The following is a 27363-nucleotide window of genomic DNA, read 5'->3' as shown; positions in this document are numbered from 1 at the left end:
GCACAGAATGATGAACTTGAGGACTGGAGCAATGGAATGCAATTCAGTAGAATGCTTGCAGGCTCATCTGGGGACTAATAACCAAAAATTAAGTTGTAAGCTGAGTAATCATCAATTGCAAATGACCGAGGAAGAGAAGAATCATGGTTGAGTAGCTGATAGCAGATTGACTGAAATGCTGGTGTGAGCAGTGATTGGAGCAGTGCACTCCCAGGATGGATCAGCAGAGGCATTTTGGGTACTTGGGAAACCTCAATATCTCAACACAGGCACTTGTGAGACCTCGCCTGGAAAACTGCAGCTCTGATCATCCATTTTCAGAAAGCTGATTACCAAGTGGGACAGATACAGAGGAGAGCTTTTAGAATGATTTGGGAAATGAAGCATGTGATTGCAGCATGGAAATATGATTGCTGTTTAGAACTGCAGGGAGTAAAAAAAGAGATTAACACAACAGAGGGAGAAAAAAGGTGTCTTTTTTTATGTAGTCTTGCCCCAAAAAGTAGTTTACTAAAGTTTCGAGAGGAACTGTATGTGGTGTGTGTCACCATCAGAAAATGAATTGGTGGTTCAAGACACTCCTGAACCCAGAGAGGAGATGGATGTTTGAGGTGCCATTAATAAATAATGCATTTTATATTCTTAAAAGAAAAAAGGCACACCCTGTAAGCCTTCAGCCATTGGTGTCTGCTTTTGGGTCACCTCTGCTTTCCCTTCAGAGCTCCACTTCTCCTGTTATCACTCCTTAAAGTAGCTCACAAACCTCTTAACTTGTCCTTGCACTGCCCTAGAAGGGTTTCAGAATTGTAACCTCTGGACTGTTGGGAAAGAAAAGGGAAAAACCCTCCCAAACTAGGAAAGTCAATGGATGTTACATACTCCTCTGTACTCTGCTCATCCTGAAATTTTCAAGCTTTGACATTTTCAAGGGCTAAATATTTGTGCAGTGCCTTGTCCAGGTGAATTGTGAGGCTCTGGGGTGTATTGTTGGGGATCAGCCACTCTTGAGTATCTGTAGTGGTAGTTTGAGCAAGAAAGTGACTTAAGAATGTCTGATATTCTCTGAAATATGAACCTTTCCTTCACATCTGCATTTTCCTTGTGGTCTAAGGAGGAGTTCCAGGTTGGTATCCAGCCTTTCACTCTGAAAACCCTTTTCCAGGTAGTTTCTCATCTGCTTTAAAATTCTTAGTTTTCTCTCACGTGTCCCCGCTGTAAATGATTATTTGCCATACATAGATTAGGAACATTGCATCTTTCCAGTATTTCCGAAAACACAGTTAAAAGTTAGTCTTGAGCAGTCTTTTGGGAAAATTTTGTTTTGCATTTCACAGCAATTGGCATTTATTCTTGAAAACCATTTGTTTTAGTATCCACCCAAGGACACTGCACAGAAGTAAAATTTGGCCCACGGGCCTGTAATTGTTCAGTACTCCACTTCCTTTTCTTCATTTATTTGAAGAAAACACATGAGTGACTGCTTTATTGAAAATCTTGGTTATTATCTGTTCCTAATTGTTTTGAGATGGAAATGAAGCAGTTCCCCAGTGCAGCCACAAGGAGAAGATGCTTTGCTCCCACTGGGCCCCTCTGATTTGTTGCCCTCCCATTGTTGCATTCCCATTGGATATCTTGTATTTATCCTCTTTCTACATCTCACACGTGCTGAAAAATAGGAAAAATATTTGGACATACCTGCCTAGAATGCTCATCTCATCCTTCCTGTTTGCTGAACCTGCTCCTTTCCCAACCACTTTTCTTTATACACCTTTGGCTCATTTTGAGAGAAGAACCAGCTTTTCTCTGTAGTACCTCACATTAACCAGTTCAGCCCTTTCCAGCTGTAGGAAAGACCTGCAGAGGGCTGTTTTAAACTCCTGTAACAGCCACACAATAAGTATCACTGGGCAAAAATCCCAATTTCTTTAAGGGCTGAGGCAAGAATTCACAGTGTTAAACTTAGTTACAGTTTGTACCATGGCAGGACTTCTGCTCCTCCATAGGTAAAAGTTATTTTGTTCATTGTGTCTGAGTGGGGAAGGGAAACTGGGACACGTGGCCTTTGTGGTAGAGAGGAAAAGTACAAGTGCTGCTGTCAGAGAATTTCCCAGTGAGGGACACAACATTGTTTTCCAGAGTCAGTGCTGGTGTGGTTTGCTCCCTGTTTGTACATTAAATGCCTTTGTAATGTTGCTTTCAGATGAAAGTTTTCCCATCAAGGATGTAGCAACCTCTAGAATGAAGTGGTGCAATGAGCAAGAACACACTCTGCAGGAGTCCTGGAACTCCTTGGTGAAATTTAATTATTCCCACCGTGGTCGGATCTCGAACATGGATTTTCAAGGGGATATTTTTGATGAGTTTCTCCATCAGCAGAAAATCAACCGGCCTGGAGAACATCAGAGAAAAGAAGGACTACAAACACTACCAAAGAAGCAAGAGGAAGAAAATTCGGTGGATATACAGGATGGAAGTGATTTCAAAATCCCTGTTTTACCTTATGGGCAGCACTTGGTGATAGACATCCGAACCACATGGGGAGACAGACATTATGTTGGTCTGAATGGAATTGAAGTTTTCAGTTCTAAAGGAGAGCCTGTTCAGATTGCAAAAATAACAGCTGAACCCCCTGACATAAATATTTTACCAGCTTATGGAAACGATCCCAGGATAGTAACCAACCTAATAGATGGGGTGAATCGGACCCAGGATGATATGCACCTCTGGCTGGCACCATTCACCCCTGGAAAACCTCACTTTGTCTTTATTGACTTTGTGAATTCCTGTCAGGTAGCCATGATTAGGATCTGGAATTACAATAAATCCCGAATCCACTCCTTCCGAGGTGTGAAAGACATTATCATGGTGCTGGATGAGCAGTGCATCTTCAAAGGAGAGATTGCCAAAGCCTCAGGAACCTTGTCTGGAGGTAGGCTGTAAATTCTGATTTTCCTTGTGGAAACAGCACTACAATACAAACAAAATACATTTAGCTTGTTTGTTATCATTTTCCACTTCAAAGCAAGCTGGCACTTTGTCTGGCGTTTAATTTAAAAACGTAATACAAAGCCCATTAACGCATTCTTCACTGATACTGAGGATTTTAGCATCATACAAAGCTAATCTCCGTTTTTAACTATATCTTAGCAACCAGTCTGTGTTTCAATCACATCAGATAGGCACTAGAAATTTCAAAGTTGCAGCTTTTTGCTTGTTTTCATATACATGGTCTTTTGGAGAAGGTGAATGGGAAGATTTTTTTTCTATTTTCTATGTTTCTGAAATCTGACTGAATTCTCTAGTGAATTCGCTAATTTTCCATTGAATTTCCATTGGAGAAATGTAATTTCCATTGAAATAAATGACCATCAGACAAATTGTCCGGAGAGTTTCTGGATAGCCCAAAAGCTTCAGGAGCAGTTCCTGGTCCTTTGACAAGAGTTCCCAGCAGGGTGTTAGAGAATCCATTAGAGAATTGAAATTCTCTTAATTTTCCATTGTGCAGTATAAGTTTGAGAGTGAAACACTAATTATAGCCTTAATCAGTATCAATTTGCCATATATTATCTTTAAACACTGCTGCAAATAAAATGCAAAGAAGGACCAAAAATATTTTTTCTCATTCTTTATATTATTTTTGCATTATTTCTCCATTTAATTCTGTGTGTTGCCTTCAGCTCCAGAGCACTTTGGGGATACCATATTGTTCACTACTGATGATGATATTCTTGAAGCCATTTACTACTATGATGAGACATATGATGGAGAAATGGGAGATTCCAGCTCCCTGAGATATGAGGAAGAGCTGAAGAGGCCAACAACTGCAGACAGGGAGGGAGATGAGAGACCTTTTACACAAGCAGGGTTGAGAACAGAGAACCAACAGGTGGGGACCTCTATGTTCAAAACTCTCTATAAATGTCTGTTTGAAACATGGGAGTAATAGACACATTTCCAGGCTGGAATAAAACTGCAGGAGAACTAACACAATTATTACTATTTTAAAGACATTTTTTTACCAGATCAATAATTTATGCTGTTTTCTAAAGCCTGAAAGGTCCTCCAAATTTTGGTTTCCCTGATTAATTAATAAGCTTACATCTTTACTTACTTGGACAGAGACTAGGGGGAATTCTTTATGATTTGGGTACTCCTGAAGGTTTCTGCACTGTCAGTGATTTTCCCCCTACAGTTACTCCTGTCATGAGTAGCTGTGCTCCCTGGCATTCCAAACCAAAGGTTTTTCCATATTTTCCATATTGTTGGTTTCTTCCTCCACAAATTGAGGATGTTAAATGAGAAGGGTCTCTTCCTCTCAACCCTCCCCTTATTTTTCCTATTTTTCCTATTTTCCTTTTTTTTTTTTTTTTTTTTTTTTTTTTTTTTGACTAGCATCATCACAGGTTTGGGTGCATTTTGCATCATAAAAACGCCTGTTTTCTAGTCCATGCAGAAGTTATTTCACTCCTTGGAGGAAGGCTGTATTTCCAAGCATTTGAGCTCTTGTCTTATGCTATTCCTGCTCAAACAGTCCAGTGTCTGAGCAAAGATCCCACAGGATTTCCTCAAGATGCTGTATGGCAGTTTTTGACCTGTTTTCCTTAAAATTTTCTACTTTCTCAGAATCTTCCTGAGCACCCTTTGTGGCATCAGTAAGGTTGTCTTTTTTAGGGTTCACACTTTTACTTGTGAGTCTGTCAGGAGATCCAAAGCTGAATCAATCCAAATTCCAGCTGATCTTCCCAGGGATATATGGTTCTAATGAGCCTCCTGTGGTTGCCAAACCTTCCCCTTCTGTCTTGTCCTGTTTTTCTTGAGAAGGAGATCCAGTTGAGTTGGAATTTGATCTCTGAGTCAGTGGCTTTAACCCTTGGACTTCTGCAGGAATTTTGAGCCCATCTCTGCATGCAGTATCTGAAACTGCTCAGAACCTTGCACAGTGCAGGGTTTCATGAAGCTGACAAACTGAAGCTGACCTTCCTTTTCCTGGTCACCTGTTTATTGTGAGAAATCACCAGGACCTCTTCCATGGCAGAAGTTTTGCCCTGGACCGTCAGGTCCTTGCTCAGACACAAGCTCTGCTTTTCATTTTGCTGTTCAGCTGTGGTGCCCTTCACCCCCTGCTGTAACTCTGAAACTGCTGTATCAGCGGTGGAATAACAAAAGCGGTGTTGACTGAGCCATTGATCTCTCTGTCACTGTGTGTTTGCTGGTGCCATCAGGATTTCTGTAGGGGGATGTTCATGTTGCCAGAATGATACAGATCCACTGCACAATTTGTCTTCCCCAGCCTCACGTTGTCAGACCAGTATTGACCAGTTTGAGCAGCCCTGCTGTTGTTCATTCCCCTTTATTCCCTGTTGCACATTCAGTAGATGAAATGGTGTGTTTTACTAAAAACTTTCCCTTACTTTTCTGTCAATGTTATCCATGGCTATCTGTCTGTCCATGAATTCAGGAACCTTTAGCACGTTGATTTTACAGCAGATCAGACCTGTGGCTACTGCACTTGGTTCAACTCTGGGGCCAGTAGTGGCTGCTGAGAGAGAAAGAAAGAACAGCACAAACTATTTCTGTTTCTCTGAAACACTCATTCAGCCCTTAGAAATGTGTCTCACAAGGACTTTTTAACTTAACCTCTGTGTTTCATATAATGCCACAGATTTTTATTGCTTGAATTCATCCACCAGCTTTTTGAACCCACATGCACTTTTAAAATTTACAGTGCTCCGTGGCAAGTTTCCCAGCTGAACTTGCACGGCACAAAGAACCTCCTCCTTTTTCTTGCTAGCTTAATTTAATGTTCTCTCTGTTTTGTGTTGGAAAAAACGAAACAATTATTCCCCACTCCCTTCTTCAAGCCACTCAAGAGATTTATACCCCTGTGTTAGTCTTCTAAATCTTTTCCAGAATGGTTGCTCCTAGGAAGGTGTTGAACATTTGGTCAGGTGTAAGACCATGGTAATACTTTCTACTTTTATTGCTTTTCCAATAACTCCTGTATTATGGTAGTGTTTTGTTTTAGCCATAAGAATCTAAGAACACAAGTAGGACAATGCCCACTGGCAGAAGTACTTAAAATAGTAGAAAATGAGACCATATCTGAAAGAAAATATATTGGGCATCAGTGGAATGGAATAATCAGGAAGGGATCTGAGTAGATAGGAAAGGCAGAAAAGAGCTGATAAGGTGCCTTGGCACAAATGGTTTATGGTCTGCTAGGGAGGGCATTATTTTGCAATCAGTAAACCCAGTGCCTTTTATTGTGTCCGTGGGTTTTGATTTTCAGTAAAGTTGCAAATTTGAATTCCCAGGCTGGTGTTTTAGAATTGTTGTGAGGAACAGAACTGGCTCGTGAGAGAGGTACCTCCAGTGGGAGGGATTTTCCACGGTGTAGGTTCTGTGGGTTTATTTCAGAGCCCATTTCTTGTTCAGTCTCAGCTGAATTACCTTGATTCCCCCAGGGACATTTGCTGCCACATGAAGGATACTGCAGTCTGGGAGCCCATGAGATCCTGGGGATCAGTGGTTAAATTGCAGGGATCTAATGGAACAGTAGGAGACAAGTGTTGACAAGTCTTTATTTATTTTACTTAGGCACTGTGTAAATCCATTTGATGTATTGTGGCTGACAGGAAGTTTATTTCTAATGATGAATTAAAGAGAAAGAGTCTGGACTTCTAATTTCCTGTTTGGCATTTGACTACTAATGAGGATTGAGCTGATGTTTTTATACAGCTACTTATAAAAATGGCAAGAATTCATTCTAATCTACTATTATTTATTTTGGAGCCAATACTGGTATATGTGAAGTTAAGATTGTTTTCTCTGATTTATATTTGTCCACAGAGAACAAAATTTGCCATTTTATCCCACTTACTCAGTGAAGTGAATTCTATCTGCAATCCTTGCCATTTTTGTCTTTACTACCCTGATTGCCCCAGTGTGATCAGCAAATTTTGTCATCTGTTTCTTCACTTTTCTGAATAGCATAGGCAATTTTTAATTAGCATTGCCAGAGCAGAAGCACAAGCTTTTGGACAAGTTTGCGTGTTTGTTCTGCCTCTTAATTCTTGAGAAGAAATTGTGGTGGCACTCTCTGGTCTTGACTTCCTTCCAGACTCCTTGTGTCTGCAATAGATTTGCAACATATTGCAAATGCAGCATATTATCACTTGCTGATGGCAGTCTGCAGGGAAATAAGTGTTATTTAAGGATTTCAGCCTCTTTGAGAAGAGGTAGCTCACACTATAGAGTCTCCCATTTCACATTTCTATATGCACTAATCTAAAACCCTGCCCTAACAGTCTGGGCTTTCTAAGAGCCCATCTGATATTCTACATTTTGGGTCATGTTTTCCATTTTTTGCAGGACAGCCTGCATGGGGAGGCAGAGGGGAGATTGATATACAAAAAGAAACAGGTACAAATATAACTGTTTTACAAATATAGACTTTATAAGCAGTCAGTGTAAGTGTAATACTGAACCTGTGCCTTGACTTTCTTTTTAGGTTCAAGAGCCAGACTCTGCCTCTGAATGCATACCAAAAGAAACAGGGATATTTACTGGAAAACGTAAGCTCTTACATTTACTTCTTGCTTTACCAGCCTTCCCCCAAACATGTTATCAAGGATGATCTGATTTGTCTGCTGTACAGCACTTTGTGACAGATTCCAGGTCTAGAATAAAGAAGGGAATTTAATATTTAAGGCAGAAGCTTTGTTTGCTATGGCATTTACAACATTATATTGTAACCGTTGGCTTTTAATCTCAGAAAAATAACATTAGCCATTTGCTTAGTCCCTGAATGGGATTTCTAATAGCTGTGTCCCTTACCCAGTAATTCTCTCCCAATCCTTTGTATTTATGTAGACTGACTGAATTTTTTAGATTGGATTGACAACAGAAACCCTAGAGTAAAGCTAGATCAGAGTGTTATATCCCTGCTTAACTATCTGATTTATTATCCTGTACCAAACCAGCTCTCTGTGGGCCTTTCAGCTGTTGTTCAGAGAGTTTCTGGATAGCCCGGAAACTCCAGGAGCAGTTCCCGGTCCTTTGACAAGAGTTTCCAGCAGGGTGTTAGGAAATTTTTTTCACCCTGAGAGCAATCCAACACTGGATTGAGAGGGTTTGGGATCTGCCAGCCTTGGAGACAGGAAAAGTTCCCCTGGATGAGCTCCTGAGAGCCTTGATGCTGGACTTGTTCTGAGCTTGGAGCTGGATTAGACATCTCCAGAAGTTCCTTTTCCCCATGTCATCCTCAGATTCTGTAAGGAATCCTAAACTCTGGGGAATACTAAATCTGTGTGGATGGCTGCTTCAGTGCAGCTTTCCACTGGAGAACAGACTGTTCTCCTGAGAGCTCCTGCCTGCTTGTACTCTGAGCAGCTTTAGTCTCAGCTCTGGCCTTGGGACTTCTTCTGTCAGTGTAGCCAGAACTCCAGATTTGTCAGCTGACAGCTCTTTATTTCTGTTTATTTGTGTCCCTGCAAATGCTGATGAAATCTTACACCCAAGTGAATCTCTGTGTATATCAAGACTTGCTCTACCTTTTTAGGGGTAACGGCTGGATGGTTTAAAAGGCTTAATGCTTGTTTGTTTTACAAACATAAATTATGACTACTGGTGCTTCTTTAGACATTACCCAACCTGGTTATTTGTGGGCTTCTGTACTGTGTGAAATGAAAGGTATTTTTAATTTACAGGGATGTATTTTTATAGAACCTGATCAGATTGGAATTTTACTTGTTATATCTGTACATGCTATTTCTGTCTTTTCAGTAAGGCATAAAACAGGTGGAACAGGAGATTCACATTCAGCCTTTTGTCCATCCAGCTTTTCTTTCCTGTTTATTTTCTGGAGATACAGCCTAATCAATATTTGTGCCTTTCACTGATGCTCTCCCATGAAAATGCTTCCATGTGTCCAGTTCTGATGTGAAGAAAATAACTTAAAAACATTAGTGAACCAAGTTTTTTCTTTGCTTTAACTGTGAGGAGGTGTTCTCTAAAAATGTATGGATTTCTGAGAGGCTGGATTTATATGAATCTACGCAGTCATTTATCTGGTGAAAGATGATGGATTGACTTCAGACTAATGGATCTTCTCTGTGTCTGCATAATCACAAAATCTGTCATGTAACTGCTTAAATGTGTCACTGGCTGGCTGTCAGGGTGCAGTCCCGTAATGAGGCACTTGGGAATGTGCTTGATCAGCAGTGGTGTAATTTCAAGTGAACAAGGTGTTGGTGGCACATTAAAGGGCTCTGACACAGATTAAAAGAAGCTGCTGTTAGATGGAGGTGGACAAACAGAGCAGGAAACATCCAATTCCAGCATATAAAGTTACTGAATCTGTACAAAATATCCATGCTGTTAATCACTGGGATTTGCACTCGTGTTTACATTGGCTCATCATTAAAAACCAGTAATTTACAGAGACATTAAATGTATATTCCTTTATTTAGGCCTGCAACTGAACTTTACCATGACCTGGGGAGACACTCATTACCTGGGACTGACAGGACTTGAAGTGATAGGAAAGGATGGTCAAGCATTAAAAATCAATGCAGAACAGATTTCTGCTTCACCCCAAGACTTAAATGATCTTCCAGAGTACACAGGAGATTCCAGAACATTAGAAAAGTAAGTAACCAAAGACTTGGGATGCATTTTACATCAGATTTTCTGAAGTGACACATTTCTGTAAACTTATGTTAACACATGTTAATGTGAACATGATTTTTATCCCATCACTGCTCATTCTTGGAATTCACAGGCTGTCCAGGAACAGCTTGTTGTAGAAACATGAATGAGATGTTTCCAAAAGATGGTGTTTGAGCTGGGAGATGAGAGCATGCCTGGTTGGTATTTCTGCCAAGGACTTTCCAGGAAGAAATGTGGGTGTTCTGTAGCATCTGTCTGTGCATATTGAGTGATATTCATGCAGGATTTCTGGAGAATTTCAAGGAAGAATTTCATGTTAGCAAAGACTGAGGATGTGTTTTATGCCACTGGGGAATTACACAAATAGGTGCCATTCTTTTGGCCAATTTGCAGCACTTTTTTTGGCAAATCTAATGAAGTTTTATTCATTGACAAGTATATTTCCTCAGATTAACCTGTGCATCTAAATGGCAGCAGTATAGAAATGATAGGCTGTAGATCTGGAGAGGACTTGGCATTTTGGATGTTATTGAAGCTGCATCCTGTTGTTTCTGAGTCATCTCTCCATTTTAAAGGGTATTTTTGGTTGTAATCCTATCTTGCTGGCATGTTTATGGGCTTTGACCAAGTTTATGAATTCAGACTTGTCTTTTCAAAGGCTCTGGAGTCTTCCTTAGAATGTTGTATTTATCTCCATGCACACTAACTCTGTTGTTTGTAATTTTCTGCTAATCTGACTAATGCAGATATCAACCTTACTTGTGTGTAATTCCTTGTTCCTGCTGCCATCTTGTATGAAAATCTCCTCTGTAGGCAGTTGCTGATCTAAGAAATCTTCCCATGACATCCCCTGTGATGAACTGATTCTGCTGGGGGAGTCTCTCCAGACCCCACCCTGATGGACCCAGATGCAAAGAATTCATTTACCTTTTTTGTTGGTGCCTTCTCCTCTCTGAATGCTCCTTTTGCAGCCTAGTAATATGTTGATCCTACAGAATTTCTGGCAAGCTTTCTGCCCCTGATGTATTTGAGGGATTTTATTTATTGTATCTTTTGCTTGCTAGCCTTCAGACTCTTTTTTTGGCCTGTATGTATGCATTTAACCTTCCAGAGTTTATGAGTCTATCAATTTAGGGCTTTTTTCATCATGAATTTTGCTGAAAGATGGCCAGAATAACTTTGTTTATCCTGCTACTGAGCCAGGCTGGCTTTGAGTTTTCAAGTCCTCCTTCTTTCTAACATCTTTCTTAGTAAGTGGGTTATATTTTTAATTTTTTTCTTTTTTACATTCTTGATTGTTTTGCTGAAGAACTTTTTTGGGCATAAGAAATAGAGGCTCTTTTGGCTCTGAATATTCCTGCAAGCATGTTGAATTTGAGTACATTGCAGTGCTCTCAACTGTGGCATTTGGAATAAGTCCTGTGTACTATTCAAGACTAAATCAAGAATTATCTCTTCTCTCATGGACTCCCTAATCAGTTCCTCTGTGAAAGAGTCATTATTCAAATCTTTTTCTTTAAGGAATTACCAAGTCTGGCACTCATTCTTCCATTAAACTTTTAAATAAATAGTAAGTATATACTTACTTTTTTGGCAGTGTACCAAAGCAATTACAGTGGAAAATTAATTCATATTCTCCTTCACTCCATCTTCGTATGGCACAGTTTGTGGTAGAAGAATATAATGTCAGCAAACATCAGGTTTAACTTTATTTAGTCAGCCTGAAGCCTGTGCTGCCATGAAAAGACATTGTCCTGCTGCTTGGAAGCTTTGTACAATAGCAGAGATGTGGCTAATTGTGTCCACGAGGGATGTGAGCAAACCCTGGTCCTGCTCAGGGTTATCCAGCTGCCATCCAGCTCCTCCTGGCATCCAGCAGACTTGTGTTGGCATAGAAACACCCTGCAGGGTGCCAGATCCACTGCTTTGGGCGTGGAGCTGGCTTCAGAAATTCTGTTGTACCTGGCTTTGAGTCCTGCCTTCAGCCACTTTGCTACAAAGGCAGCTGAGCTTTCCTTTGCCTGTCCCTGCTCACACAGGGAAAGCATAAAGATTTTGCTGTTTTTACTTAAGCAGACCTAACTAAAGAAAATACAGGGTTTTTTTTTCTCCCTCCACTGCCTTTAGTTCAATACTTGCATGCTACTTTTGATGTTTTCTCTGCTTTTAATTGCATGCACAAGGGCATGAGAAGCCCTGGAAGCTGGAAGTGGCATCCAGAATAAAATAAACCCTAGGAAAGTTCCCTGCTTTTGATGAGAGAAGCCAGCTTTTCCCTTTGTGCAGCTAATGGACTTTTCTCTTTGTAGGTTAATAGATGGGACTAATATCACAGTGGAGGATGACCATATGTGGCTCATTCCCTTCTCTTTTGGAGAAGATCATCTGCTCACAATCCATTTTGATAAAACTGAAAGTATTGCAGGGCTTCGCTTTTGGAACTATAATAAATCTCCAGAGGATACCTACAGAGGGGTAAGTAAAAGAAAAGGAGCACTGCCAGCAAAAATATACAGCAGTGCATTGGAAAATTGGTACTGTGATGAATGAATATAGCTGCCTTAATGGAACACCATAAATCTTTCTAGATTGTCTGAGGCTGAATTTTGTGGCAGGTGTAATGCATTCCTGTCTCCACAAACAGCAGATAGTAAAAAAACCCCAAAAAACCAGAGATGGTTTAAAGAACTCTTCACAGCTGATTTTTCTAAGAGACACATACAATAGCACATATTATTTTCAGGATATATGATTCTGAAGTGGTATCCTCTCAATATCTGGTATTTAGACCTACTATATGATTCTGTATTTCTTGAAATGCATGGAATGATATGAGGGAAACTTTTCTAAGGAAATTCTGTTTAGTTCAGGTTCAGAAGGCCACTCACTCAAGTACTGCCTTTTCCAAGAAGAGTCTTTTGAAATATTAATATTTAATAAATGGAAAGTTGCCACCTTCAAGCAGTTTAGCTAAATTAATTTAGCGAAATGATTTTTAATTTTTAATAATTTTAAAATTATTAATTTAGCAAAACAGTTTTTAATTTTGTAATTTTAGCTAATTTACCTAAATAGTAATTTAGCTAAAATTAACATAAATCCTCTCTTATTTGCAAACTGCCTGCTTTATATTTATTTTTCCATACTAAAATGTTGGGATTGACAATTGACACCTGATGGAGATAATTTTAGACCTTTTCACTCTGAGTTTGGTTGCTGTACTATACATGTAATGATAACACTTGTGATGATAATGATAACAAACCAGAGGTTGCTGTTCATTGCACAGAAAGTTTAGGAATCCACCTGTTCCCAGGTTTTCCACCCCAAAAGGCAACTGGTGCATTCCAAATTCAGGCAATAAATAAGAACACAATTCTTACTGTGTTCCAAATTCAGGCAATAAATAAGAACACAAATGTTGGCACATATTAAACTGGAGAGATGACAAAAAGGGTGTTTATGAAATCCCAGCTGATCTGGAGATTTGAACAGAGAGCCCCTGATTTTGTGCTCCATCACATTTGCCCAGCTCCTTTGACACATGGGAGGGTTCTGGAGCATTTTGAGCATTACCATCTAAACATACAAATGGGGGTTTTTACTGACATTTATGTCCTGATTTCAGCTGGGGTAGAGTTAATTTTCTTCCCAGGAGCTGTATTTTGGATTTAGGGTGATAATAATGTTGGTAACTTACTGATATTTTAGTTGTTGCTGAGCAGTGTTTATTAAATCTCTAAAATCTAACATGGAATTTGGTTTTGGAAGCCAAACCAAGAAAAGAAAGGAAAAAAAGGTGTATTTTCAGCAGTTTACTTGGCTAGGTAGGAAAAAGAAGTGAGTCTGATACAGGTATCTACCTGCATGAATACTGAAAGTCCCATAAGAGTTAGTGGATACCACTTAAAGGAGGAGCCCATAGCTGCAGTCTTGTAGAAGGATAAAATAAATTATTTGGAAAGCAAAAGATGCAAGGTCCACTGGGCCACAGGGAAGGAGGTTTTAGGCTGTAGACCCAGGGCATCCTGACATCTGTCTCTTGAAATATTGCTGCTCCTTCTAGGAACCAGTCCCTGGGTGTGAGATGGGATGATTTGTTAGGCAGCTGCAGGCTGGGGGATTCTATTCACAGCTTCAGTGTGAGAGGGCAATGGCAGGGACTGTCAGAATGAAGACTTGGGTGCTATTTGCAGTTCTGTGAAAAATCACCTTGGGAGAGCTTTGTTATGCCATTTGTAAAATGCAATAGGTGACGGCTGAGTGCCTCCTCAGATGATGAGAATTACTTAGAAATGAGGGCTGTAAAGGGCACATAAATATAAGCAGCTGTGGTATAATAGGTAAGATTCCATCTCTGACTCTCCAGACTTCCCATTCACTGTGTGTTTCCGTTTAGAAAAGTGTATTTCTATGGATTTCTCACTTCCTCTCCTTAGCCTGGCAGACTTATTCAGCTGGAAAGCAGCATGCAGAAGAGTTTCTCATCTGAAAAAGATGTTTCCTTTATTTGATCCCAAGTGTATTGAAGATGAAGCCAGAAATAGTTATTTCTCCACACTTGGTAGTCATACAAATATTCCCTCCTAATTAATCTTCATGGAAATGAACTGGGCTCCTCCTCCAGTCTAGCACAAACTGGTACTTGGTGAGAGACCCAGGGCAGCAAATGCTGCTTGTGATGAACATTAAGTTATATTTAACAAATTAGAGAGCAAGGTGCAGTGATTAATTTTGCAGTGTGGTTGAATTGTTCTGCACCTGGGATCGTGGATACAGCTCCACATGGTGCTGCTGGGGGAGGGTGAAGGAGCCAGGACTCCTGCATCAGCTGAATAATTGTGCCTGAATTATTCACTTTAATCTCCAGAGGTTGGATAAGGTGCGCTCACATCTCTGAAGTGGCCACAGCTCAATTGTCTCTGTCGGGTACCTTTTCTTTATTCATATGCCCTGAGGTTACACACAGCACTGCTTGGCAGAGGAGTTTGTATGATCCTGGAGAAGTCCAAGTGCCACCTGCCACAAAGATAAATAGAACTGCTGAAATACAGGCTGCTGTAAATGCAACAGAAACACCACAGTCTGCTCTGGAGAGAGCTGTGGGATTTCTGGAAGGGTGCCCCCAGCCAGGCTGGGCAATCCCAGCTGCCTTAGCAGAGCTTTTAGGTGCATGATGTGTCAGGTTCCCTTTGTGACATGGGCTGACTTGAGAGCTTCCCATTCTCTTGATGTAAATATTGCTGCAGGCTCAGGAATTAGAGGATTGTTTGGGTTGGGAAAGAGCTGTAAGGTGATCATGTCAAACTGCAAACCTCACACTGCCAAGGCCAGCACTGACCCATGTCCCCAAGTGCCTCATCTACACCTCTGAAATCCCTCCAGGGATGGGATCTCCACCCTGGGCAGCCTGTGCCAGTGCTTGAGCACTCTGTGAAGAAGGGAGGCTTCAGTTTGCTGAGATCTAGTGCCATGCAGTAATTGAAGGATCTGTCAATACTTTTTTTTAGTGTTTTTCCCCCAAATCCTCACTTCTTCCATCCCATCAATGTGATGACATAGACATTATGGATTGCAGCTTTCTTTTGCCAAAGGAAGTCACACTCTAGAGGAATGAAATAAATGCAGCTAAGTGAAATTATTTCAATCTCTGAAGTGAATGGAATTGTTTGCAATTATTTTAGTGGAAATCATGTCATGTAATATCAGGTAATCTTATGTTTTGCTCTTTTAAACCAGGCTAAGGTGGTCCACGTGGTGCTGGATGGGCACAGCATCTCCCCCCTGGAGGGCTTCCTTATCCGCAAGGGACCAGGCAACTGCCACTTTGACTTTGCTCAAGAAATTCTCTTTCTTGACTATCTACAGCCCCAGCCATCTCCTAAAATACACAGGAGGTAAAGCAGGATGTTTTTGTTGTCTGAACCACTTGATTTCTCTTGACTGTTGCAGTGTCATTTCACATTCCCTGCTTGAGCTGCTTGTGTGAGGCTCCTGGATGAAAACATGGAGCACTTAGAGCAGAGCTTCACTTGGTTTTAACCCTGACCAAATTGCTCTGAGGTCTGAGGGGAGTCTGGTCCATCATCACAGGTGGAGGCTGGGGTGCTGTCTGTGGAGGTTTAATTCTTTGGGTTTATCTTTTTGTCTTTTCTGAATGAGCCAAGGGTACATAAAAAACCTGGTTTGCCTTGTTTTTTTTTGGCAGGAATGCTTCAAGGACACTGGAACAAGCCAGTATGGACTATGAAGCACCATTAATGCCCTGTGGTTGTATCCTTCCCTGTCATCTTCATTGTAATATGGGATATTTTAGAGTTGCATACCAGGGTTAGGAGTCTTGAGCTTTATAAATCCAACAATTTTGGGTGCTTTAAGGTATTAACAAGATACAAAGAATATGAGAAAGGCTTCCATAAAGTATGGCTTAAGAATAAATCAGATCTGTTTTAAGATTCTCTGGTGGCTTTTTCTCCTGAACTGCAAATAAGAGTGTCTGACATCGTGGGCTGCACAATAATTTTTCAAACTGCAGATTAAATAGTCTGTTAGGAAAAAGCTTCTGTGTTGATATTTTCCTTAACAGCCTTTTGCTTTTCAGTTATTTTCCAGTTCCAGCTCCTGACAAGTTGGGGTGATCCCTACTACATTGGTTTGAATGGGCTGCAGTTGTTCAATGAGCATGGAGAGCAAATCTTACTGACTGAAAACAGTATCCTTTGCACAGCAAGCACCCCTGGCCCTGCTGATGCACTTTACTCCCTGGCAAATTGTCACTCCACATTGCCAGGTTGTCCTGTGGGATTAACTTGGCTTCTATTTCTCTGTGTTTTGGTGATGAACCTCTTTTCCATATGTTTTTATGGATTCTGTATAATTCCAGAACGCTTTTTCTCTCAGTGGGAGGCACCAACAAAGCAGGACAAAGTTAGAGAAGGAAAGGCTTAAGAAGGGTGTGGTATTTTCTGCTTTTGACATTTCTTCTGTGGTGGGAAAGGAACAGAAAGTTTGCTGAGCTATAAATTCATAAGAAAAGATTGAGTTCAGTGCTTTTTTTTTTTATTGCACCTCAAGAAAGAAATTTTTCATAATCCTTGGTCTGGAGATTTAGGCTGTTCTAGACACCCAATGCAGTGATGAAGATCAGGGCTGAGTCTTTGATTTTGATTCAGTGTTCCCTGGATATCTAACAGAGGGAATGAGGGGTGTGTTGGGAAGATTGATGTTCATCAAGGTTGCACTCCATGCTCTGTACCAGCTAAAGTCTCCTAAGAGCTGAAAGCTTCATACCCCAACATACAGCTCCCATAGTTCAGGTGTGTGGAAGGAGCATTTATTAGGGCCTGGAAAAAATAAATAGCACAAATGCTGCAGGAATTGTCTCTAAGGATCCTCACTGCCTAATAAATAGGGAATTCCATGAAATAAAGGCTTTTCCCCAAGTGCTATTTTGATTTGTGTCTTGTGTGATACACCCTGAAATTGAAACATTTATAGTGGACAAGAAACATTTTGAAATTGAGATGTGGTAACAAATTGTCTTTAAGAACCAGGGATCTTTAACTGACCTGGTACAGCTCTACAGTGCAAAACAGTGCCAGGTAAAGAACCCTCAGCTCCTTTTGAATGATCACCTGTTCCTGCCTGTGCACTTGTGTGGGATGTATTAGGATCCCAGAAGAGCTTATTTGTCTTTGTGCAGTGTTTAATATGATAATTCACAACTGAATCAAGCTTTTCTTAAACAATTTAAGCATTGCTGTGTCATTCCTTCAATTCTTTATGAATAATTACAGACTTTTAGAAAGCAGGACAGGGTGAAATTAATGTCCCTCAAACTGGATTGCTTAGGATTCACAATTCTGAAGGCAGTGCCATCCATCTACGTTTCTTTGCATATCTTTAACATTTATATATGTTTTTAATGTAAATGTTCTCTTACAGAGAAAATCTGGTTGCTTGTTCAATGAGGGTTTAATCTTTCCCTCTCAAAGAAATGAAAAAAGGTTTTATTACAGTTACTGATTTTTACCACAAACCTTGAGAAACTCAAGCAAAACCTAGTCTGACTGATGACTGCCTCCTGCAAAGATACTCTTCTTGAGATAGGTTTTATATGAGGAATTTACACAAGTTTATGATAAAAATATGGGGCTTCATCACCAAAAAGCTGGGAAATGCCTATTCATGCTAATGGAACTTTATAGATGAAGTCATAAGTACATATTTGAGAATAAATTAAGTAGCAGCTAGTTACTTGATTCCTATTTTAAAAATAAATTGCAATGCCAGAATATCTAAGGGTTGTCCTGCTTTTAAATATGAGCCCCCAAGTTCCTCAGCTATGCAGTCCTGGGAGTCCTGCTGAAGTGGTGAAAAATCATTCATAGAGTTGGAAAGAGCATAGACTTTTAAATATGGTGCTTCTGAAATATCCATTTTTGTAGGTTATTATGCTTAAAGTTTTTTTTCAGATATTGCTGCTTTTCCAGATAGTGTCAACATTTTGGATGATGTATCTGGAGACATCCGGACTCCAGACAAACTGATTGACAGAGTGAATGACACCACTGATGGCAGGCACATGTGGCTGGCACCAGTTCTTCCTGGTTTGGTACATTTTCTCTTTTCTTCTGTTCTAGTCGTGTGTGTGGATGGAACTGGAAGCATGGAGGAAAGGGGAAGCATATGGAATTCATTGCTAAGTTTAATTTTAGGAACAGATGCTAAATGATGCTTTTTAGAAGTTGTTTTTATTGCAGCCTCTCTGCACTGCACAAGCAGCAGCAATGGAGGTTTCCCAGGTTTGTAATCTCCTCTCTCCACAGGGCAGCAGCAGCAGATTTTCCAGAGATGATTTTTGAGTCACTGTGACAAAGATACTGATGAAGCAGTTGTGTGCAATAAACACCTTTCTGGTGCTTTTCAGTTCATTTTTACAAAATACAATTAATGTTGTTCCAGCAGTGAGAAATTATTTTTTAATCTCATTATCTATGTTGAATTCAAATTCGTAGATTAGGGATGGCAGACTTAGTATTTAATGTCCTAGGGCCACAGATGATTCAGCCCTTTTAGAACTCCCATGTTTAATAGCTGGGATATCAAAAATCTAAACAGGAAAAGTAGATAAACTTAGATGACTTCTGACCTTGTTTCAGGAAAGGACATTTTTAGGGGCCTGTAATGGACATAATTAAAGTGGTGTTATTTCTTGTAAGAGAATGGATTTAGAAAGAAAACAAAGAATAAACCTGACTAGTAGTAAGTTATCACTTACAGTGTTGGTGAACTCCTCACTCTAGATGTTGCAGTTATTAATTACAATATTAAAAACGAGGAATTGTTAATTTATATCATGATGTGTTGTAATGAAGGGCTATAATTAAGGTAAAGCTTTTAAGTATAGTTGGGAACAGTGAGTGCTTGCATTTCCTAGGGAAGTGGAAGGTCTGTGTGATGCTTGAGGCTCCTGCTGTGTAGATCCCAGATCTTGAATCCTGGCAATTTGATGGGATGCTCAGATGTCTCTTATAACAGGATGACTGATTGATTCGACAGCTATCTGAGTGTGCTCATGTCCTTACAAGACACACTTGCAGAGGCTGTTTCACTTGGGAAAAAGGAAGATAATAGGCACTGGAATTCTCTCTCTTTGTGTTGTTCTGCCTGACACCAAAGTACTGCAGAAGAGCACAAAATACCAGTATTAAAGGGTAAATTGATAATGTGTGAAATGCAGGAGGCAGAAGCGATTTAATGGTGTTTTCTGTCCTTGAATTGTAGCAAATTACACCTCTGTAAGATCCACAGAGTACATTTCCCTCCTCTCTTCCCTGGGATGGCTGTTGAGCTGGGAGGTGCTGGATGGAGCAATCAGCCTGTTGATGCTCAGCCTCTGGAGCTGGGCTGCTGAACCTGAGCTTGTGGATGCTCCCATCCTCAGTGCAGGCTGCTTGGAAAGCTGCATTAACTCTTTGATGTGTTGGAAGTTTCAAAAGCTTGAAGGGAATTGGCATTATAGCCTTTCTTTTCCTTCCTAAATGTCTTTTCCTTTTTAATTCTGAAAGTGGCTTCCTGTTTTTCAAATTAATTTCTTACATCAGCAGAATTTGAATTATTTGTTCTCCTGTTACTGATTGTCATTTTATTTCTTTGTTTGAACTGATTTTTAATCAAATGTATCATTTACTGTGGGATTAACAGTTGTTGTTGGAGACAATGCTCCAGTTGTCTCATGGAAAATCACGGATGCAAACATTCTATTGATCCAGTCTACCTTTCTTTCTTCAGTAAAAAAAAAACCAAAACCCCAGCATAATGATTTAATATAACCTTCTCTAGTACATCAAAGGATTAAAACTTCAGAGGATGCTAAAGATGAAGCTTAAGATATGTTGATCTGAAGTTGATATAGTGGCTCATAAAAGGAAAAGCATGGAATTAACTGTAACAGGCAAGATTGGTTTCCTGCCTGCCTAATCTTTGGTCTTAACATCTTGACATTAACGTCACTGAAAGGCAGATGAATAATACCTAAAGCAGTAATTGTTTAGCAAGCATCTGGAGGATTGTCTCTAAATTCCTGGTAGTATAACTCACACAAAAATTGCAAAATTTCTGCAGTAGCTTTCAGGGCATACAGGGGAGATTTTAGTCCTGCAAACAGAAAGGTGGATTCCATTCATATTTGGTGGAAAGAGATGGAATGGACTAGAATAGAATAAAATCCTTGATTCACAGAGTGTTTAGGTTGGAAGGGACCTTAAAGCCCATCCAGTGCCACCCCCTTGCATGGGCAGGGACACCTTCCACCAGACCAGGCTGCTCCAAGCCCTGTCCAGCCTGGCCATGGACACTTTGAGGGATCCAGGGGCAGCCACAGCCGCTCTGGTCACCCTGTGCCAGGGCCTGCCCACCCTCCCAGGGAACAATTCCCTCCCAGTATCCCATCCATCCCTGCCCTCTGGCACTGGGAAGCCATTCCCCCTTGTCCTGGCACTCCAGGCCCTTGGAAATTGTCTTTACATGCAGAATAGAACAGAACAGAAGAGGCACCAGCCTGTCTTACCCCTAAGGACATGTCTGTGTTTGGTTTATGAAATACTCATTAAAAGTGTCTCTCTCCCCCTCCTCCAATTTCCAGGCAGTCCAGGATGACAAGGATGCTCCACATCTCATCTTCATTCTTTTGAGAGTAGCTGGGGGGTAGAGCCAACATCTGGGAATTATCAGCAGGGATGAGAGCTGAACTTCCATCCTCAGCATCAGTTATCTCTCCTCCAGCTATATTTCTTTAAATATGAACCTCTTTTGATGTAACATGCATGAGAATTGAATTTCTTTGGGGACTTTGCACTGTTAAATATAAATTAATTCTCTTTTGCAGGTGAATAGGGTGTATGTCATTTTTGATGTACCTACTACTGTGTCAATGATCAAGTTATGGAATTATGCCAAGACACCTCAGAGAGGTGTGAAGGAGTTTGGTGTAAGTAATTTTCCTGTGCATTTTGTATGTCCTAGTGAGTCAGCTGGCTCTATTCTGAACGTGTTCTCACAGTTTGTTGAAGTGTGATTCCATGTAATCTCAAAGGATGGGATTCATCTCATTTAACTCTGCATTTAATATTAAAATGACTAATCTGTGCCAGTCATCTGTCCTCCCTTTTTTTTGTCCAGGGAAAGAAAACTTTATCTGATTTTTGTCTTAGATAATTATCTTAAGACAGGATAACACTTGCCTTTTTCCACTGACTGTAGAGTAGGCCTGGAAGACTGGTTTGAACTACAAACCCAAGTTTTAGACAGCTGAAGTGAGGTGAGATTCATTAATTCCTAGATTTAAGAGTGATTCACTCCAATGAATAGAATGGCAATTATGTAAAACATGAAATACATTTTTAATTACCTACTTGAAAGCTGCATTAAAAAACATTAGTGACAAGACAAAAAACTTGGGAAGGAAAAAAAAATCAAGCTCCAGCAGCAAATGGAGAGAAATGGAAGTTTTAAGAAACAAAAGCTAAATTAATGACTGGATTTGTGAAACAAATAGGGCAAAATGCTTTTTAGAGACAACTGATGAAAGCAAGGCTGATTTCTCAGTGGATTTTTGGTTTATTTCTTTGATGTTTGTAGCTTCTGGTTGACGATTTGCTGGTGTACAATGGGATTTTGGACATGGTGAGCCATGTGGTGTCAGGCATCCTCCCCACGTGTGACCCCGTGGTGCCCTACCACACCATCCTCTTCACAGATGACGAGAGGATTTGCCACCAGGAGAGGAGAACTGTTATCAGGTACGTGAGTGGCTCTAGGCTGGGACAAAGAATCTTGGCTTTAAAAACTGGTTTGATGTGGCTGATGTCAGCAGTGTGTGTATTGCTGAGGAAAATTCCCTTCCAGAGCATTCCTGGCCTCACTTGAAGAGGAATAAGCAGATTTTTAGATATAAGGAACAAATTACCAGCTTTGTTTGCAAGCATCTTTTAGCACTTGCTGGTATTCATGATTTATATTTACATCAATTTTCATGAAAGCCTGTAAACACAAAATAAAAAAGTTAGGCTTTTTTTAGAGAAGGATTAATAAATCCCAATGATATTACATGGAGGGGGAAAAAATAGAAAGTTCAAGAAAAAACCAAGCATCACAATTAAAGAAAATAAACTCCTCTGATTTGACACAGATGCTAATTAACAAGTCAGAGTTCTACTATTTTATAAACAGTCTAAAATAATGAACTTCTAAAATGAGAAATGAATTGCATTTGGGGGAATGATGCTTTAAAACCACTAAGTTGGCAATCTCATGGAGAATGCAATGAAATGCAGTGAAAAATGCACTCACATTTAGAAGGTCAGGATTGGTAGGGTCTGAAAAAACAATCCCTGGCAAGGCAAGTAAAGATTTGAAAAAATAATTTATTGTAAATGAGATTGAAAAGTGAAAAAATGAAAGCTTCTAGAAATGAACACTTTCTTGCATGTTGGACAGCTGACAAATAGAGTGTTTTGCACATGCATCACTTGGAAAAAAAAGGCAAGTTTTGCATGGATAAATGGTGTGTGACTCAGAAGGATATTCAAACATTTAGAAATAAGCAGAAGGAACATGAAATGTTCTGAATAAAGACAGAGGTTCACATTTGCCTTCAGGCTTTGTTTTCTTGAGTTTCCCCGAAGCATTGGCTGTTGGCCACTGGTCCTGTCAGAGGTTCAATAAATTTTTGTTGTTTGGATGTGTTGTGTTGGACTTGTGTTGTCATGGTAAAACTTGGAGGTGAACAATTTCTCAAACTGAAAAAGTCACTGAAATGAAAATGCCTTGAGGAAATGAAAGTTTTGAGGAAATTTTCAATGGGATAGAAAAAAGAGGAGGATGGAAAATGAACCTTTACTTTCCCCAGCTTCAGATCTTTCTATGAGTAAAATTATTTTATTGAAACCAGGGAATCACCATCTGTAATCACAGATCTTTTTTACATAACTTCATTTGCACATATTTATAAGACATATGTCCTTTGATGTACTTTAAAGAGGAGTTTTTGGGGTCACAAACACTGCATGGTCTCTTTTCCAGTCGAGGACATGCTGAGCCTCTTCTCCTCCAGACTTCTGTGCAGGAGTTGTCTTGCTCTTTATCCCCAGCCTGGTCTGCAATCATCTTTTCTCTTTTTTTCACCTCCCACCCTACTAAAATACAGGGTACTTCAGCAACAATGGGAGACATGCTGGATAATATCCCTTCATTTTAAAAATGCTCTGGAGCTTTTAGAGCAGATACTGTTGCTTGTGATGTTGGCCTATTCTCTTTCACATGGTTCAGTATTTTATGAACCTGAACTTGAGTCTAATATTATCATCAATAGTTTAAGTTTTGGTTTGCTTCAGTATTGGCTCTCCTTCTTCACTCTCAGTTTGAGAGACATTACATTTTTCTTCAGAAATCGAAACCCATGTTGTGCAGTATTTGGAGAGAAAAGGAAAAGTACACTTCTTTAGTGCAAAGGTACAATAAAGAAGGGTTTTTTTGGTCTATGTGAAAATGAGATTTTATTACTGATGTTTTCCTTACCTTTCAATTCAGCTCATATTTTTCCCTGTAATTTTTTTAGTTTAATTTACCTTTGAAGTTATTACTTCTTTCCCAAAAAGAAATGGTTAAAATTTTGCAAGCAAAGAAAGCCTGCAAGCAAAACTTGTCACAGTAAATGAATTTTGTTTAGTTCAGAAAAGTTTCAAATAACGCTCTTTCAGAATTTAAAAGCAGTGTGGAAGTTCCGTATGAGGGTTTTTATACCCCCTTTGTAGAGCTCTGATTTAAAATCTCACTTTGCTTTGTGGTTCAAGCTGTGTAGGCAGGCTTGAAAATTGTAGAGTGAATATGATATTTATATTTGAATGTGTGCCTGAATGAATGCCACTAATTAAAACTGGCAAGAAATCCTTCAGGGGGATGAGGACAGGACAATTCCTGTGTGGGTAATTCTGTGTGCTGTGGCTGTGCTGTTGAGATTGCAGCACTCCAGACATCCCTTCTTTGGTATCCTTGTCCATGACTCTCAGAACTTTGCCCAATGTTGATTGTTTTGGCCATTGTACTGATTTCAATCTTTTCAGCAATCATGTGGGGGATCAGGATGTACGAATGATGAATGAAAATGAGATTGTCACCAGCAACAAAAAGAAACAAGTTGTGGCTGATCCGGGTGAGTTCTGCCTTTCACATTTTTCTTCTGCTCAATTCCTGCAGACACAGTGTGGATAATGAGCATTGTTACAGCCCTAAACTGGGAAAAGTGGGAAGTCTTATGTATATTTAGCTCTGCTTTTTCTGTCATAGAAAGGCAAACTGCAAATTTCATCATCTGGTGGGTTTCTACTCTGTATCTAAATCTGAAAGGGGATGATGTGGTTGTGGCTCACAGCACCACAAACGCAGAAATCCTCAGCAAAGAAACTGGCTGAAGATAAATTGAAAATGGCTGTTAATTGTTCAGGTTCACTGATAGCTTTTGGAATAAATCATTGCATCCCCACTGGCCTTTTAAACAGCTTCAGAGATGGTTCAGATGTGTCTGAGAATCTGCTGCTTGTGGCTTCTTAAGCAAACCCAGAATCACAGTGATTGTAACAAGGGGGAAACCATGTTGACTCTATTCCTCCCACTGTCTTTCTGGTTGGTCTTTTTGCTTACAAGTGATAATTAAAAAGACAACCTCTCTTTTTTTCCTAAGGAGAAATAGTAGATTGTATTTATAGTCTGAAGAGTACCAGTCATTCATTGTAAATTACTCAGAATAGCTCCCTAAATACATCTCAAATTCTCAGCCAAGCTGGTATATTCATGATTGGTTTTCTCTCCTGAGCATGACACTTTCTCCAATTAGTTCTCTAGAAAGTGTTACAGATATTATTTGATGGCTTTTAATAACAGTTCTGTAGGAGAAGGATTTGAAATGCCATTGCCTGTGAAAAACCAGCTTGAAAGTTATTATATTTAACAGTACTTGCCAAAAGTATCCTGGACATCTTTGTGCCCACTGGAATGGCATCCTGGCTTCCAGAGCAGACCTGTCCAGTAAAGAACAGCTGTCACTGCCATGGCCATCACATCTTTTCCAGCACTGAGGACACAGAGCCTCTGAAGTCACCAGCTGAGGGTGCCTGTTGCCCTCTGCCCCATGTCCCCTCTGCAGTCCTGGCTGGTATCAGGCACAGTGGGTGTTGATAACACATTTGTGGAATGATTTGGGTTGGAAGAGACCTCAGGGGGTTCCCTTCTTGAGGGAGGGTCCAGCCTCCTACTCAGGACAGTGTCAACCCTGAATTCAGAGCAGGTTGCACAGGAAAGCAGTTCCATGGGACTGTGGAAAAGCTGGCAGCACTCACTGTCAGTGTCAGACACATCACTGAGCTCTGCTTCATTCTGGGCTGGAAAGAGAAATGAGTATTTTTGTTCCTCATTTTAGTCCATGGCTTCACTGTTAGTGCACAGTCCTAAAGCAGCCCTTCATTTTCCTCAACAGCTCTGCGCCCCAAAACCTGCATCTATGAGAAAGGACTGCAGAGGAGGAAGAGATAACAAGGAAAGTCCTGAATGCATCCAGCCCTAAGTAACTGCACTCCAGAGCTCCAAAATATTCATATCCAAATGGAAGATTTTCTATGTCTGCTGCTGCTGAACCACCTCCTCTTGTGAGAGGCAGTTTTATTTGCTACAGGAATTCTTTTTCAGAATGAAATCTGAAGCATGAATTCAGTTTCCTGGGGCTTTTTTCTTGGTCATGATCTGTCTGAATTTTCCCCCTTATCTCTTAATTGAAAACCAGGGAAGAAGGAACATAAAAGAGAGAGTGAGAACCTTTCTGCTGACAACTGTTCTGTCAAGTACTGAGAACTTGGGTTAAGCAGGATTGTCCACTGGTTTTTTAGATTATTTCTAAAGCTTTCATTCCTAAATCCTAGCTTGATGATCTCGAAGATCCTCACTGGAAGGAGGTGTTGCTTTATTTCTGATGCCTGTAAATAGTTCTCAGGGAAATGCACTTATTAGAGGAAATACTGTTTAGCTGTCTGTCTCTGGGCATGTTTTGGTGCCAGGGCTGTCTGTAGGAGCTGCCGCTGTTTCTGACACCTAGACAGGTTCCACTGGGCTTGCAGAAATGTGATGGATGCTTTTAGGAAGTGGAGATCAGGAAGTGGCTTTATCAAGGTTTAATAAGTGCATTTCAGCTGTCACCTTTTCATGTTTTGCAGTGAAATAATTATTTCTTTCATCATTTCACTACCACGGAAAAAGCAAGTGAGATGTTTTGCCTGGAGTGCCATTGACAGGCACTCTGTACATGCTTCAGAGTTCTCCTGCTGCAGAGCAATGTTTTTTCCTCCTATTTTGCCTGAATTTATATGAACAAGGGGGCCATGCCTCTGTGCTGCACTAACCAGATGTTGCCAGCAACAGATCATCACTTCTGAGAAATGGTAAATGCCTTTTAATTAGCTGGAGGTAAGGAGAGAAGTGCATTTTTAAAAAAGAATACCCTGCACATGTAGTTGTTTAAATAAAAACTCTAATCAAGTGAATATGCTGCAGGATTTGCTATGCAAATGTACTTTTCCCTGAAAACTTGGTGTTTGTGACAACCTGTAAATCTCTTCCATGGATTCTCATTTAGAACTTGCTCATTCTTGTGAATCTGTGATTGTTTCCAGAGAGAACTGAATGCTGAAGTCAGGATGTGCTTTTACACATAAACCAGAGATAGTGGTGCAGCTCAGTTTAGAACCAAACTGTGCTGCTTCCCTTTCTGCCCCGTCAGGAGTGTAATATCTTGTATATTTGATTTTTAATACTTCACTGCTGTTGCCTGAGCTGAAAGGACACAAGATAATGCATTTCCCAGGTTTCGGTGTACTGATGGAGCAAAAGAATTTATTTTGTATTAAATACAAACTACTTTACTTTTAAAGGTAAAAAAGTGTGTGAGTACATTGTATTTTGTTTAAATGCTCTTCGCAAGCTGCACTGACTAAAGAACGCTCTTGCTCTGAGAACTCTCCCCTCGTTTGTTTCTGGTGTAATTCTACCAAAAACCAAATGCTAATTTTTGCTCCAAATCATCTAACAGGCAACTCCAAATGAAAAAGAGGAGGAGCTGAGAGGAGAGGTATTGGAAGGGCTCAGAGC

General features: G+C 40.2%; 1 protein-coding gene across 3 annotated transcripts in view; it reads left to right on the top strand.

Moving 5' to 3' along the window:
- The window catches only part of KATNIP (katanin interacting protein), a 55428-nt gene extending 28669 nt beyond the window's left edge, over positions 1 to 26759 (top strand). The window contains exons 15-28 of one of the 3 annotated variants that reach the window (XM_012577495.5): positions 2201 to 2929; positions 3678 to 3886; positions 7372 to 7422; positions 7511 to 7574; positions 9471 to 9648; positions 11979 to 12144; positions 15409 to 15566; positions 15878 to 15942; positions 16271 to 16381; positions 18144 to 18283; positions 21059 to 21160; positions 21811 to 21971; positions 24294 to 24382; positions 25703 to 26759. In XM_012577495.5, coding sequence (XP_012432949.4) covers positions 2201 to 2929; positions 3678 to 3886; positions 7372 to 7422; positions 7511 to 7574; positions 9471 to 9648; positions 11979 to 12144; positions 15409 to 15566; positions 15878 to 15942; positions 16271 to 16381; positions 18144 to 18283; positions 21059 to 21160; positions 21811 to 21971; positions 24294 to 24382; positions 25703 to 25758 — 2279 coding nt within the window. In that variant the 3' untranslated portion in view covers positions 25759 to 26759. The remainder of the gene's footprint in view (positions 1 to 2200; positions 2930 to 3677; positions 3887 to 7371; positions 7423 to 7510; positions 7575 to 9470; positions 9649 to 11978; positions 12145 to 15408; positions 15567 to 15877; positions 15943 to 16270; positions 16382 to 18143; positions 18284 to 21058; positions 21161 to 21810; positions 21972 to 24293; positions 24383 to 25702) is intronic. The other 2 variants (XM_030284674.4, XM_030284673.4) reach the window with 2 other exon arrangements.
- Positions 26760 to 27363: the final 604 nt, after the last annotated feature.

Source organism: Taeniopygia guttata, chromosome 14 (genome assembly GCF_048771995.1).
Source record: "Taeniopygia guttata chromosome 14, bTaeGut7.mat, whole genome shotgun sequence".
Classification (NCBI taxonomy): Eukaryota; Metazoa; Chordata; class Aves; order Passeriformes; family Estrildidae; genus Taeniopygia; species Taeniopygia guttata.
This window is presented reverse-complemented; position numbering and strand designations above follow the sequence as displayed.